We start from the raw sequence: 16,602 nt of genomic DNA on the forward strand, positions 1-16,602 counted from the left end.
ATCTTCGTTCTTTTAGTTCATACAGCCTTAAATTGGCGTGCTTGGATTGGCGTGCTTGGATTGGCGTGCTTGGATTGGCGTGCTTGGATTGGCGTGCTTGGATTGGCGTGCTTGGATTGGCGTGCTTGGATTGGCGTGCTTGGATTGGCGTGCTTGGATTGGCGTGCTTGGATTGGCGTGCTTGGATTGGCGTGCTTGGATTGGCGTGCTTGGATTGGCGTGCTTGGATTGGCGTGCTTGGATTGGCGTGCTTGGATTGGCGTGCTTGGATTGGCGTGCTTGGATTGGCGTGCTTGGATTGGCGTGCTTGGATTGGCGTGCTTGGATTGGCGTGCTTGGATTGGCGTGCTTGGATTGGCGTGCTTGGATTGGCGTGCTTGGATTGGCGTGCTTGGATTGGCGGGCTTGGATTGGCGGGCTTGGATTGGCGGGCTTGGATTGGCGGGCTTGGAACATTTAAATCAGTAATTACTATTCCTATTGTGGAAAATTTACTTAAAAAAAAGAGACTTAAACTCTAAGCAGCAACAGTGTGTTGACAGGTGCTCGCACCAATGGAGAGGGCAGACTCGTTCGCCACCCTGACTACCCTGCAGCGGCAGTTCCTGTCTGCTGTGCTGGACCGCCTGTGGCCAAAGCTGGAATGGCAGGTGGCCAGCAGCGCCGTGCTGGACGTGGGCTGTGGTTCCGGTGACGTCACGGCGCTCCAGCTGCTGCCGCGGCTGCCCGTCGATGTGCGCGTCGTCGCTGCCGACCTGAGCGACTCCGCAATAGCCCATGCTGCTTCCAGATTCGTCGGGCCGCGCCTTTTTTTCCTTAAATTGCACATAGGCACGCGTCGCATCCAAAATACAGCTGTCTGGCGCCTTGGACCATACTCGAAGGTCTTCTCCTTTTTCTCTCTGCAGTGGGAACAGCGTCAGGGGTAAGCATTCTCATGATGATACCTATATTATTAGACACCATGTCATACTTTTAACGGTTCCTCTTACTCAGGTAAGTAACGAATTTTTCACCGAAAATTAAGCCTCGGGCATGGATGTGTTCAATGTCCTTCGGTTAGTTAGGTTTAAGTAGTTCTAAGTCAAGGGGACTGATGACCTCAGATGTTAAGTCCCATAGTGCTCAGAGCCATTTGAACCATTTTGAATCGAAAATTAAAAATTGGGACAATAATGGTAAAGACTGCGTTCCTCTACTACATTCAAGTCCAAAACGTGTTTCATCTAGCTAAGGATAGGAGATGTGTTTCCATAACCAATGAAAGGCGAGAAAACGATCAATGTTATTTTAGAGGCGAAATTAAAATATCTAAATATTTTTTACAGATTGTTTTTGGCACCATAAATTTTGACAGTAAATGCAGCGTAGTTCTAATTTACAGTTGGACTGGGATTTAAGAAGTTTGGTGGAATTGACGGAACGCAAGCTAGCCCCACTCGTTGAGAAAATTGACGATTTGTTACGTCTTCTAAGGCGTGGACTAGTTAACGACCAGATGGCAAAGTATGGCTCTACAATCACGGTGCGTCGTCCACCGCCGTGCATCTGCTCTAATAATGGCACTAACTATCTAATATCAGGTTTTTCCGAAGTACGCTTAGCTTTACACCGAAAGTCCAGCTGTCAGTTTAAGGTTTATCTACATTTCTGTATAAAGTATAAAGATTTCGGTTGTCTTTTAGGATTACTTCGAGCTATGGGACTTAGTTCGCCCACAGCATTAGGCGTGCATACTCGAAAGACGGTTAAGGTTAAAGGTTCTGTCTGCCTAGCACACTGGGAAGCTGATACACGGTAAGTTTCTTAGATGAGAGTATGAAGCCCTTCCTGGAACTCAGTCTATCAACCACTGATAGCTTCCAGTTTGAATAGCACATAGTGCTCTCTTCGTCTGCAAGCAACAACCAGAACCAATGTTGTAGTTTCAAAACGTCACAATTCACCGTAAAGAGTTACTGATAAAAATTCATTTATTATGCTTCCTAATTTGGTCCGGGAACCATCGTCACGTATCCTGTATAGCTATGGAAATCACGCTTGAAAATAGTTACAGACTTAACTATCAATATGACGCTAACAGGTGTACATGATGGCAAAAAACTCGCAGCATAAGAAGTCACACATTCATTTAAAAATTTTATACCTGGATTCAAAACACTGCAAAATCAGTGGTTCCCCATTGGAACTAGAAGTAAGACGTGTAACATAATGTAACAGTATGTCAATGCATATCGTGAAGTATTTAAGTACATACATTAAATAGCAAAGAGATCCATTCGCTGAAAACGTCGTCTAAAGTAAATTAAAATTACTTAGTAATGAATGTGAGTTAACTAAATTTTATGATTTACTTTAGACAACGTTGTCAGTAAACGAACGTACATGAGATGCAACTGTTGTTCTAATCAGCTGTATGAGGTGGGGTTTGAGCTATCTGGGTCTGTTCTATACGCAATCCAGGCACACTCAGAGCATCTGTCAGAAGCCTGAATAACCATCTTCTTGCAACACGGACGTGCAGGAAGTGTCTGCGAGGTACTGGAAGGTACAAGCAGGGGTGTGGAACCTTACTGACTCCTGTGCCGTGGGTAGCTGCCCTGAGTTTCACGGTTGAGGACCAATAGCGTGAACAGCCCCACCGGTCGAAGAGGTCCCACGGATTCTCGATTGGGTTTAAATCCGGGGGATGGAGGTGGGTGGGGGGGGTAGGAACCTTCGAACCACGCACTTATATTGCGAGCTGTGTGACACATTGCATTGTCCTCCTGGTAGATGTCATCGTACCGAGAAAAACAAACAGCATGTAGGTGTGAACATGGATGGATGCACACTTGTCTTAATCCACTGTGCCTTCGAAATGAGATCACCCAGGAAATGCCATGGAACCATTCCTCAGACAATAAAGCTTCCTCCTCCGGTGTGGACCCTTCAGACTGCTGTTACAGGGCCTTATATACCAACGGCCATCTATCTGATGACATGTAAAATATGATTCATCTGAAAACGTCACCTATTGCCACTCCGTGGAGGTCCATTTGTGGTATTGGCGAGCGAATTCCAGCCTTCGTCGCCGATGAAAAGCAATCTGCGTGGCTGCGTGAACCAGGCGCCTGCTGCAACAACATTCGGCTGTAGCTCCTTCGTTCATCTGGGTGGTCTGTTGGTCAGCAGTTTCAAATCTCTTCACCCGTACACGTCTTCGCAGCTGCCGTTCACCCTTGTCATCTATAGCCGCTGGTGTACCACAGTTGTCTCGGCACCGGGTTTGGATCAGTATACTTCTCTTACGGCGGCACGCAAACAGTACAGACTTAGCCCCTTCTGGAATGCTTCTATCATCGGCCCGAAAGCAAATAATCATGCCCATTTGTACTTCAGATAAATCGCTCTGTTTCCACTCTACGTCAACGACCGCACTGTTTTTTTCTGTGGTGTTTTTTTATCAATAATAATAATAATTATACATCATAACCCACTTCCTTATATGATTAGTGGGTCTTACTTTCTAAGTATGTTAGACACAATTAGCAGCTAATTACAGTGTAGTGGGTTGTGAGCTACAGCTATACTCTAATTACAATGGGCAGCTATTCTTACACTTACTAGTTTTTAACTTCTAAGATTTTAACTAACTCTACTGCCTGCAGCGTCACAGATGTGTCAGAAACGTATATAAACCTACTTCATTGCCTTGCCAATCGAGCTAATCCCGATGGGCGAGTCCCTGACACTGGGCAGGTCAGGATGTTATTCGCTGCAGGTTCCTAATACTAGTTTCCTAAACTGATTTCTACTAACTAGTTCTAACCTAAGTCAATTCCGGTGCATCGTCTAGTCCTTGATGTTATTCCCCACTCCCCTAATCCCGCACGTGGCGGATTCCAGACTGTGAAGGTCGGCCTGTCCACGCGCAGACGGTATGGGAGTAGGGCGTGTATTTAGTACTAGAATTTCTCTAGTTTTATTGTAATTTGTGTTGATTAGTTTATTTCCCCCATGTATTCTTTTAGCACTTTTCGTGATAACTCATCAGCAAGTTTGTTTATTGTTTGAAAAGTGTCTCGTTGTCTTACGAGGTGGTATGTGTCATGGTCAGGTAGTTGGTCACGTAGTGTGGAAGCAACATCATTGAAGAGGGGGCACTCGTAAATCACATGATCGGGAGTGCTCTCCGGTTCACCACATTCACACGCGGGTGTGGCCCTTTTCCCGAACCGACATAAGTATGTCGGCTAGGGCCCATGTCCAGTGAGAAAATGGATTAGTCCTCTGGTGGGTTCAAAGTATTTCATTTTTAGTCGTTCCCTAATGTTTGGAATCAGTTCATACGTCCTACGCCCTGTTTCGTCAGTCTCCCGTAGTTCTTGCCATAGTTGTTCTCCCCTTTGCCGAATCTCACCCTAGCCCCAGTGCCTAAAATCTCTATCTTCGTTGCATTTCCCTTCTTAATCCAGAACCACGCCGCCTGCTCTCTGATTTTGATTTCCAGGGGGCAGAGCCCCATTATGACCAATAGCGCTCCCCCTGGTGATGTTCTGTAAGCCCCCACAGATCTAAGTATCATGTTCCTTTGAACCCTTCTCACTGTCATGGCGGGCACAACCCTCGTGAGCCTGTGTGCCCAGACTCCCGAGCTGTAACCCACTATTGATGTTAATTTGGTATTATGGTAGAGTCTTATGACGTGAGGGGAAAGATGAAATCTTTTATGTCCGATGGATATGAGATTGTTCAATGTTTGAAGGGCTTTCTGAGTTACGGTTTCAATGTGTTTCCCGAAGTTCCACTTCTCATCAATGATGATGCCTAGGTATCGTGTGTCACGTCACCGAAGGACCGGCGAGTGCTCGATTCGTACAGTCGGGCGACAGATTAATTGTCCCTTCAATAACAAGTAGGTAGACTTGCTCGGTGATATCGTCATTTTAGTGTTTTGGCACCATAGTTGTAACTTGTTTAGGGCACTTGCTATTTTGGGTTCTATGTCTTCGCGGCTACGGCCCGCATCCCTCCACCACCACGACAAACCCCCCCCTCCCTCCCTCCCTCTGACATACTTGGTACACTCTCCGCTACTAATGCCGCCACCTGCCGCCTTTGAACGGTTTTTGCACGTTGAGGTCGAATGCAGGCGGTGGTCACATTAATGTGGCTGCAGTGTGCGCATTCAGGCAATTCAGTAGGCATGCAATGTAGTGTATTAGTTCAAAGTGTTAAAGGTTTAGTCAAATCACATTAGTTGCACACTATATCGCAGTTATTTTAATCAGCAAGTATGTGATGTTTTATTTTCAATGACGCCGTTTTAGCAATAACGACAAACTTAAATGTCACTACATTCCTAAATATTGTCAGCCTAAAAATTATAGGTTTATTCTTTCTTTCTTTCTTTCTTTCTTTCTTTCTTTCACTACCGTCTTTACCCCGCATTGTGCGCAGGGTCTGCATGGTTAAGTGTAAGGGGTGGCCGGATGTCCTTCCTGCCGCCACCCATACCCCCCAGGACGGAAAAAGTGTACCCCACTGTCTGCGTCACGTGGAAATCGTGAAATAGTGTGTGTTTCAAATGTTTGCTAGTCGTGTAACCGAGATGGGACGTGGGGACGAGCCCGGTATTCACCTAGGAGTAGGTGGAAAACCGCCTAAAAACCACATCCAGGCTGGCCGGCACACCGGCCTTCGTCAGTAATCCGCTGGGCGGATTCGATCCGGGGCCGGCGCACCTACCAGAGTCCAGGAAGCAGCGCGTTAGCGCTCTCAGCTACCCTGGCGGGGAAATTATAGGTTTATTGTGTTCCTATTTTTATTCGCTAACTGTAATGTACAATTACTCTAGTTTCACACTACAGGGAGGCGGCGACGTCTAAAACTAACAAATTTACTTTCTTTTACCCAGCTTACTTTCGATTAAAATATATTGTAGCACTGTAAGGTCACGGTAAAACAAAATGAAAATTGCGCAGTAGACGCAAGCTTAGTTTCTCACACAGACGTAAATTATAAATAAGTCATTATTCATTTGAATTTCAGTACTGTTAATGTTACTGCTCTTGTAACACAGTGCTGCTGCATGCAACGTATTGAATGTTAAAGTCTTATGTCGCACGTATGCTCATAGTAACGTCTTACACGTATCGTGTACAATAATAAGATACTAGATACTATTCATAAAGTACTGTAGTTATCGATATATGCAGATACCTGAAATATCTTCGGTTAGACAACACAAAAGTTTTCTGGGTGTGGTACCGCATCATAATGTATAAAACTACTGCTGCTGGAGGAAAACTTAGACTTAGCCAGCTGGGCAGTCAGCAGTAAATGAAGTGCCTGCACTGGCAACGTTGTAAGTTGTCTAACATCGAGAACCAGTCCCTAGTACATTTCTACTGCTGACTACGTAATTTACTTTGCTATTTGGCAACAGGTAACAGTTCTTAAATGCTATATACCTAAGGCTTTCGTAATACGTATTGTCTCTGAAATCACTTAGTCTCGTATCTAAATCTCCAGTGACGAACCGTGGATTTTATATTTTGACACCACTGGTTTTACTTATATTTTTCCGTGTATGCTATTTCGAATAATTTGTGTGAGAGAGAGAAACGTATGTTGCGAGAGTTTGTCAAAGTGTGCACCAGATAGTGGTATACAGACAGTTAAGTTTAGAATGCTTTCCGTGTGACTTCTCAGTTGGTTTGCGGATCTAAACTGATTGTATAATAGTTTTATCAAGAGTTCTTCGCAGTGAAATTTGATTTTTTAAAGTATTAAGTGTTGGGTACCAACTACTCAAAGCAATTCAATAATCATTAATAGAAGCTAACTGAATGTTAAAAAGAATGGTATGGTGGTGTCACACACTTATGTCTACCTTTGTCTCGGATAAGTTGCGACGGCGACGCACCGTAGCATAGAAGCCCTGAGGCCTTGGCAGGTCAGTGGAGACAGTTGCCGCCACTTCTACACACACGTTGAGCTCCGTTCAGTAACATCCCACATTAGTTCAATAGGGTTCGTCTCCGGCTAGTTGAGGTGGCTATCACATAACCTGGAATTCGCCACTTTGTTCCTCAAACCACTCAATCACACTCCCGGCATTCTGACACGGTGCATTATATTGCTGAAAAATGCCACTGCCGTCGGCAAACACCATCGTCATGAAGGAGTGTACGTGGTCTGCAACCAGTCTACGATCATCCTCGGCCCCCATGAAGCCTTGCACGCATGGACTGTGAGGCTGGTCCCGGCGGAGGTTAGTCCTCCCTCGGGCGTGCGTGCGTGCGTGTGTGTGTGTGTGTGTGTGTGTGTGTGTGTGTGTGTGTGTGTGTGTGTGTGTGTGTCTATGTCTGTCCTTAGGATAATTTAGGTTAAGTAGTGTATAAGCTTAGGGACTGATGACCTTAGCAGTTAAGTCCCATAAGATTTCAGACATTTTAACAAGCCTTGCACGAGCTCCACGGTACCCATGGATGCCCAAGTGAATGTCCCCCAGAGCATAATGAAGCCGCGGCCAGCTTCTCTCCATCCTGCAGTAGAGATGTGAAGCAACTGTTCCCCTGGAAGCCGACCGACTCGCTCCCTCCCACCGGCATGGTGGAGGTATCGGGATTCATCACACCACGCAACAATCCCTCACAGCGCCAGCGTCCAGTGTCGATGGTGAAGTACACACTTCAGTCGCAGTTGGCAATGTAGTGTTGTTAGTACTGGCACATGTGTGGGTCGTTGGCGGCGGAGTCCCATCGTTAAGTGTGTTCAGTGCACTGTGTGTTAACACACACTTCTACTCTACCCAGCATTAAAGTCTGTCAGTTCCGCCAGTCTGCCGCCTGTCTGTTTTACCTGTATGCTCAGCCTGTGACGTAAGACATCAGTAATGAGGACTGGTCGCCCAACCCCACGACGTCTGGACGTCGTTCCACCTTTGTTTCGCCACATGCTGAAGACTCTCACCACAGCACACCTCGAATACCCGACAAATCGAGCAGTTTCCGAAATGCTCGTGCCAAGCCTCGGGGGCCATCACAATCATCCCTCTGTCAAACTCACGAAGACATCGTGTCTTCTCTATTCTACACAAGGACAGCACGCTCACTTATATGCATCGTGCGTATGTCTGACTAGCATTCATTCGTCGCCAGGTGACACTGCTATCGCCTGGACGATTTTATATGGATACTAGGCTGGTAGTCAGTGTTCTGGCTGATCAGTGTACGTGGGTAAAAAGAGGGAAATGGTATGGTGCGGCAGACAAGCACTTTCTAATAGCTACTAAATGGGAGTCATCAAAATTTAGGATCAGGAAGATTCCCTGTTATTAACGCATCAGCTTTTTGAATTATCCAAAGGACAGAAAGAAAAATTGTGAATATGAGAGGTGAATAGACAAAGTTCTGCGCCCATTTAGCATTTCCCTCATTTCACCTCATAAAAACCTCTGTTGCCGAGTTGCGTCGTGCTATTCCTCTTAGATCCAGTTCACCATCATGGTATCCGTTTAGCCACTGATGCCTTCCACACTATCGTGGTCAATAGCCTTCTGGTTGACCGTGGGATTCCTCCCCTCCTGGTTTGGCGGTACCAGCTCCTGGTTTCCAGTGTCATCACGAACTAGGTGTACCAGGGGTAAAGGTCAGCACAAGGGCTGTGGTGTGTAAGGGAAACCCCATGGGTAACACAACAGCAGTACCATTCACAGTTAAAACTCTTCAAAAGAAAATTTATGTAACAATTGGCAAGCTTCATTTGATAAACCAACATTAACTAATTACATGTATTTATGATGTCCAACGACTGGGGGAAAAATTTTTTCTTTAAATCTCTCAGCTTGAACAATCTGATATATTTAAAATAACAATCTCTTAAAAAAGGCTAAAAATAATTTCCTTAATGAATACAAAAATTTTCTTAAATACCTTGTATCATAAACAGCTTTCACAAATACCAAGAAAATATTCAGAATAATGGTATTAATAAGTAACATGTTTGCTTTACATATCTAGTAATTATTAAGGCAATCAAAATCCTCAACTAATAGGAACTCCCTAATTTCGTGCCAAAATTTAAGGCTAACAAATATTGACGTTAAGATAATGATTGATCAAGTTTATAACATCAATAATACCAACACAATTAAGACCATTGGTCACTTCATCTCAGAAAAAAATTCACAAGGCACACAACTGGCTAAAATCATAGAACAAACATTGAATAAATATCTGGTAATAATTTACAAAGATTAAAACGTGATTAAACGATTTTCGTGCTTGCACACAGGATATAAAAAAAAATGCTGCTAGGCACACACTGAAATACATTTCAGTTGCAAGGTGGTAAGTTAATTAAGCGATGCACTTTAAAAGACCATTAAACGTAATAATTTTAACACAAATGTTATGTACATAACTTTGTCCATAATAATACAAAGTGCCCACCTCCCTCGTCACAACAATATTACAAACAAGTTTACCGCATTTGGCAGTTTCCTCCCTCCATCAACTGACGGGCCCAGACCATTTGGACCACCATATGCAACTTGAAATGCTTTCCCAACAACATGGAGGGAAAGGTGACCAATTTCAGGGCCCGAGGAGCAGCGCACTAAAACAGGCTAAGTTTATAACATTACCAAGGAGCATCATTTGGTCACACCAAAGCTTATATTGCTTAAAGGGCGCTTCGTATATGAGCGTTGACACAAGGTTAAACTCCTTATCTGACAAGAATGGAACCTGAATGTAGCAAGTTCCTACCAGTTGCACTAACAAGGTCCAATGCGTGTAATTACAGCAAGCGCTACACGGCAATGGAGCACATATAGTTCCGAATACTAACAGCTTAGCCCATGTAATTCAGCTGCCCAAGCTGTACTAAAGTCACACGCAGACGTAGGCTTGAGCCTCCTACACTTCTGGTACCTTAAACCATCATACACAGTATCAAGCATTCCTGAGAAAAATTCACAACCAGCTTGTGATTCAAATCGCTACTTTACAAACATTCGTTAGATTTGTCTGATTCGCAGCAAGGATAACCGTTTTGAGTCGCTGGAATTGGTCTCATTGGGCGCCGTACATAGTGGTGGCAATAGACAAGAGGCCGCCGTTTCACAGCTCCACGGACTACCTCAGTGAAGGACAATCGTAGGCGACCACGGCAGCAGCAGCCGATTGACTACGGGCCGATCTCTATACCTCATGCAGGCCACAGCAATCCTCTGATCTCCCTCTCACAACTGCCGTCTGCACTCGTCTCCCCGTTCGCGCCACAACACCAACCTCTCGTGCCTCTCTCTCTCTCTCTCTCTCTCTCTCTCTCTCTCTCTCTCTCTCGAAATTCTCGCAAAGACTTCCTTGCCGATGGAAAGCGTACCGTCGAACTGAGCTCCACGGCTAACGCTCATCTCCTGCTCAACCCTCCTATTCCACTTCTTTTTGCGGCTTCGGGACGTCGCCCGTTCGCGCCACAACACCAACCTCTCGTGCCTCTCTCTCTCTCTCTCTCTCTCTCTCTCTCTCTCTCTCTCTCGAAATTCTCGCAAAGACTTCCTTGCCGATGGAAAGCGTACCGTCGAACTGAGCTCCACGGCTAACGCTCATCTCCTGCTCAACCCTCCTATTCCACTTCTTTTTGCGGCTTCGGGACGTCGCCTTCACGCTGGGTTTACCGATTGGGCTCCGCCTTGCTTCTCTCTCCTTGTCCTCTTCCCCACATTCTCTCCCGACCACCCCTCCTTGGTTAGTTCCTCAGCCCAGATTCGAATGGAGCGGTTCTGAAGTCTGAGAGTCTCCGTCGTTCCATTGTTTGTTCTGCCTCTTGTTATGGGAGTTACAGGACGCTAAGGTTTCTTTACATCGATGGCTCTAAATCCGCCGATCATGTGGGATATGCCTTCGCATCCTCTGTTGGCATGAAACACTATACCTTGCCTTCCATGTCTGGGATGTTCATCATGTTACTGATGTCCATCTATCAGGCGATCAGCGTTATCAAACGGTCCTCCTTCACCCGACTTCTTTTATGTGGATCGACTCAATGGGAGTCCTTCAGGGTTTTCTACTCCACACCTTGGTCTCTGCCATTCGTAACCTTCTCGTCGATCTTGGCACTCAGTTGGTAGAGCTCTTGTCTGCGAAAGGCAAAAAGTCACAGGTTGGAGTCTCGGTCCGGCATACAGTTTTTAATCTGCAGGAAGTTTCATATCAGCGCAAACTCCGCTGCAGAGTGAAACTCTCATTCTTGGCAATGCTGTTTATTGGTTGGTTTCCTTTTTCACAGCCATGTACGTATCCCATGTAATGAACTTGCCGATTGCTCTAACAGTCCACGGGTATACTGCCGGTTCATAGTGTCCAACGGGCACAATATTTCGGCGATCAGACATGTCGCCATCGTCAGGTGCGCTGACGAACTGAGCTCCTGAGGGCGGGCGGCCGATTTAAATCCCCTCCCACCGCGGGCCACCCTCTTCGCCGTCTGCGCCCGCGCGCCGGCGGTCGCGGAGACGTGGGCGTCTGAATCTGTCGTAGCATCAATGTGCTTGCTACGTCCGCCCTGGTCGCCAGTTCGTACCTCTTTCTGAGTCTTCTTAATTACAGTCAGTGCCGGGTCCCAAGCCTTGCTGAGATTGTAGCCGCAATCTCGGTTGATCCTCCCTTCTGCGAATTTCGATAGCCTCCCTTATAACGCTGTCCCAATATTTAGAGGTCTGAGCCAGGATCTTGGTACGCTCATAATCCATCTCGTGTTTCTCGGACAAACAGTGCTCTGCTACCGCCGACTTATTTGGATATTTCAGTCGAGTGTCCCTTTGACGTTCTCGGCAACGATCTTAGATGGTGCGTACTGTTTGTCCGATATGAGTTTTCCCACACTCGCAGGGAATTTGGTATATGCCGGCCTTCCTCAAACCGAGGTCATCTTTCACACTTCCCAGTAATGCCCGTGTTTTATTGGGCGGGCAAAAGACGATTTAACTCGGTGTTTCTTTAATATACGGCCGATTTTCCCCGATAGTGCGCCATTGTACCGAATAAAGGCAGTGGCTACCTCATCTTCGGTGACTTCATCCGTAACCACAGGTTGTGCTGTGGTGGTGGGACGGAGAGCGCGTCTAATCTGGCATTCCGAGTTATCGTTTTTTCAGAACACGGTTTTGAGGTGTTCAAATTCCTGGATCAGATTCTCTGAGTCTGAGATGCTGCGCGCCCTGTGTACTAGTGTTTTTAGTACTCCATTCCTCTGAGAAGGGTGGTGGCAGCTGTCTGCATGCAGGTACAGGTCAGTGTGCGTTTTCTTCCTGTACACACCATGACTCAGGGTACCATCAGCTCTTCTCTTGACCATGACGTCAAGGAATGGTAATCTTCCTTCTGCTTCGGTCTCCATAGTGAATTTGATGTTTGGATGTATGGAATTTAGGTGTGTAAGGAAATCCAGGAGCTTGTCCCTACCATGAGGCCAGATGACGAACGTGTCATCGACATAACGGAAGAAACAAGGGGGTTCAAATTGGATGACGCCAAGGCTTCCTCCCCGAAGTACTGCATGTACAAATTCGCGACCACCGGCGAGAGTGGGCTGCCCATTGCGACTCCATCCGTTTGCTCATAGTATTCCCCATTGAACAGAAAATACGTTGAGGTCAAGACATGCCTAAAGAGTTCGGTAGTCTTCTCGTCAAATTTCAGACTGAAAGACACTGATATCCTAATGAGCTTCGACATGGTTTCACTATTCACCAGGATGCCTCTATGAGAGTTAGTCAAGCTTATTGAGCAGAAATGACTGTATGCCTCTGTACGAGCCCTAATCTCTCTGATCTTTGTAGTCTTTCCGCGAAGTTGGCTGCAGTAAAATTGTACTGCAGTCAGCCTCAAATGCTGGTTCTCTAAATTTCCTCAGTGGCGATTCACAAAAAGAACGCCTCCTTTCCTCTAGAGACTTCCACCCGAATTCCTGAAGGATTTCCGTAACACTCGCGTGAGGATCAGACCTTTCAGTAACAAATCTAGCAGCCCGCCTCTGAATTGCTTCTGTGTCCTACCTCAATCCGACCTGATAGGGATCCCAAACGCACGAGCAGTACTCAAGAATTGGTCGTATTAGTGTTTTATAAGCGGTCTCCTTTACAGATGAACCACATCTTCCCAAAATTCTACCAATGAGCCGAAGAAGACTATCCGCCTTCCCCACAACTGCCATTACATGCTTGTCTCACTTCATATCGCTCTGCAATGTTACTCACAAATTTTTAATCGACGTGACTGTGTCAAGTGCTACACTACTAATGGAGTACTCAGGCATTACAGGATTCTTTTTCCTATTCATCTGCATTAATTTACATTTATCTACATTTGGATTTAGCTGCCATTCTTTACACCAATCACAAATCCTGTCCAAGTCATCTTGTGTCTTCCTACAGTCACTCAACGACGACACCTTCCCGTACACCACTGCATCATCAGTAAACAGCCGCTCATTGCTATCCACCTCATCAAAAAGATCATTTATGTACATAGAAAACAGCGGACCTACCACACTTCCCAGGGGCACTCCAGATGATACCCTCACCTCCGATGAACACTCACCATCAGTTATAAGGTTTTGCTTTACTCCTGGAGCAGGGGCATGGTGGCTGTGGCTGGAGCCCCTCTTCACGTTTCCTGGGACCCATGACCGCTCTCCCTTGTAAAGATGCTCTTTTATCCCTCTGTTTTCAAGTTCCAGATTTCGCCTACCCTTGTATGCCTTCTCCCTTTATTTTTGGTTTCCTCGGTTTACAGTTTGACCCCTCTGGCTGGATCCGCCCACTTTCAGCGGACACCTCTATCTTACGCAAGTAACTTTCGAATCAAGAGACTGCTGACCTCGCTGTTTAGTCCCATAACCCCGTCAATCTATTTATATCAACATGTCACAGACGTTAGCGGACGAACCTCATGTGGTTACGTCTGTCCTCGGTTTTCTTCGCAAAAGTGGTTTGGTCTTGCAGGCCTCTGTACCTGAATTTCCCTCCGGAAATGGAGTCCCTCGGTTAGCGTTGGCGTCGATTATGGATCCATACTGGCCTTATTCTCCCCCCCCCCCCCCCCCCCGCCACCCCTCCCTTTACCCTACATTTTGTTTGGTCTTTTTGTGCCGTTTTCTTTTCCCTTTCCTTGTTTATTCTTCCCCTGTTGTCCTTGTTGACGTAATCATGGTATAGAGTGGAGACTGGGAAGGGACAGCGGTGGCGGTGGTGCTTTAATGCGTTTAGCGTCTCTGGGGCACCCCTCAACTCGCCATTTCCGCTCCTTCTGTTCAATCTTCCTGCTGCCCAGAAATTCCTTTTAATTCTTTGTTTGCTCCTTATCCTTCCCCTTCACTGTGCTGTGCTATTTTCGTAGTTCCTCCCTTGATTTCTGCAACCTTAGATCACGGGACTGATGACCTCACTGTTTGGTTCCTTCCCCCTCAATGCACCAACAAACCAGAAGTAATCACCACACACCTTACAGCAAATTGCCTGTGAACATATTTAAAAATATTGAAAATTTTCGTAAATTTCACACATCTCTAACTGAAAAATGTGAGCGCTCTGTTGGCTGAAAGGACAGTAGCAGTTTTTCTGCTGCATATCTTTATATACTATTAATCACTTAAGTTCTCACATTGACTTTATTACAATTTCATATGAAGATAAGTAAATTATATTCTAATTTGCTGATCCTTACTGAGAATCGATGCACTGACTAAAAATCTTTTTTAGAAGCTTGAAACTTTGAGTATACGTTAACGAGAAGTCTTTCTGAAAAGTAGACTTCAGTCATGTATTTCTTGCCACAAGATTCTATTCTAGAAATATTTACATCCGATAATCAAAGTTAAGGTTGCTTTTTTATAATTAATAAGCATGTATTGTCCTTCCTGTTGATAGTAAATCAGTACTTCTAGTCTTCTTTCCCCCAAATAGCACGCTGAAACATAACAGGAAATTTCACATCTCTAGCTCAAATAGGTTATTGAATAAACATATTACAAAATCTATTTCTCCTGAAATTCATTTCAAAGATAAATTTGATCTAAGGCTTTCCTCTGCTATAATACACTCAAGGTGCGTAATCTTCTTGGTCTACAAGCTAATCTTCTCTTTCCGTGTTTCGGGTTGTTAGTCAGGTGTCATTAGTTATCCTGAGGAGCAACTTTGCAGCTTGGGCTACACTCATGGAATCAATTACAAACAGTGATTGTCTCATATTAAACCCATAATACAATCCTAGTCACTCTAGATCTTCACACCTGCTAACACTACCCACATTAAAACAAATTACAGGAATAATAACTTAAGAGAATGACAAAATGGCAGCAACTCGTACTACAGAAAAGTTTCAGGAAACCAACACTCGCAAGCCGATGATACACGAGAGCAACATAAGAGCGTCGCTAAGCGTAACTTCGAACAGGGCTGTCAACTTGGAAAAAGAGTTGCACAGTATGTTTCTCGAACAGCAGTCTGACAGCATTGCCATGCGAAAGCAACGGAAACATTGGTGTGGATGCAAACCGACAGATTTTTAAACAACGTCCTGATTTCGAGTTCATTTCTTTTCACCACCACATTGTTCAAAAAACTCTAAACACCCATATAAGATGAAAAACGGAAATCCATTTTTGAAGCGGATCCACAGGCAAGTTACCTTAAGACATTTGTCGCACTGGGTGAAGAGACGATCAATTCTTGTTTTATAGAACATGGTCGGCTGCTCACGGACCCACAACCACACCCACTCTTGCACTCTCTCGTCGGACTGAAATCTACGTCCACGCATCTTCCTCCATGTCGCCAAACATGTGAAAATCACACGGTGAAAGATCGCTGAAGTGTTGCCTTCGTCCGATAGGCAGTGTGGGAGTGGGTGTTCGCGTGCAGTAGGATGATTCCGTCAGACAGCGTCCCGACAGACAGAGGTCAAACGACAAAGCCAGTAGCGGAAATATACATCTTCCCCGCCAAAGAAGTGGAAAGCCGTTCACGCAAGTTGTGGGAAGGTCATGGTGACCACCTTTGGGTACACGGTCCCTCTGCTCGTAGGTTTCCTCGAATGTGAGGACACTGCGGAAACTACTACGCGCCATTCCGTGGTCCCGTTGTAATCGTTGTTCAGTTTTCATTTGACTGCCCCCACACATAAGCTGGTCACGTGTTCAGTGAGCACTAGAAGAGTATGTTGTCGCCACACAGATAGTTAATTTGCTCGACGGCCTGTAGCAGCTTACACAAACATTCCTGGCCTTAGGCCGCACCCAGGGCTCCCTCCAGCTGAGCGCAGCCGCTGGTTCTACACCACGCTGCCATGCCATGCCATGCCATTCCATTCCAGCAGCCACCAGGGAAGGTCACTCCACAGCGACCACATTGACCAACTAGCCATCACCGTGAGAGCCTTCGTCTCCCCCCGACACTTACTTTCCCCGGATTCGTTGTCCCTGAAACGATATTCTTCCGTGGAACTTACATTACGATGGTGTGTCTAGCGATGACCATCACGACAGACGTCACAATAGACCTTAACTTCATGATATTCCATTGAGATCAGAAGGATCTTTCAGTAGGTA

The 16,602-nt window shown here is 45.7% G+C and overlaps 1 protein-coding gene across 1 annotated transcript in view; it reads left to right on the forward strand.

Moving 5' to 3' along the window:
- Positions 1 to 554: 554 nt before the first annotated feature.
- Positions 555 to 16,602, forward strand: part of LOC124795976 (juvenile hormone acid O-methyltransferase-like) — a 73,016-nt gene continuing 56,968 nt past the window's right edge. Inside the window, exon 1 of the mRNA XM_047260058.1 lies at positions 555 to 925. Within this exon, the coding sequence (XP_047116014.1) occupies positions 555 to 925 (371 nt within the window). The remainder of the gene's footprint in view (positions 926 to 16,602) is intronic.

This window comes from Schistocerca piceifrons, chromosome 4 (assembly GCF_021461385.2).
Source record: "Schistocerca piceifrons isolate TAMUIC-IGC-003096 chromosome 4, iqSchPice1.1, whole genome shotgun sequence".
In the NCBI taxonomy this organism is placed as follows: domain Eukaryota; kingdom Metazoa; phylum Arthropoda; class Insecta; order Orthoptera; family Acrididae; genus Schistocerca; species Schistocerca piceifrons.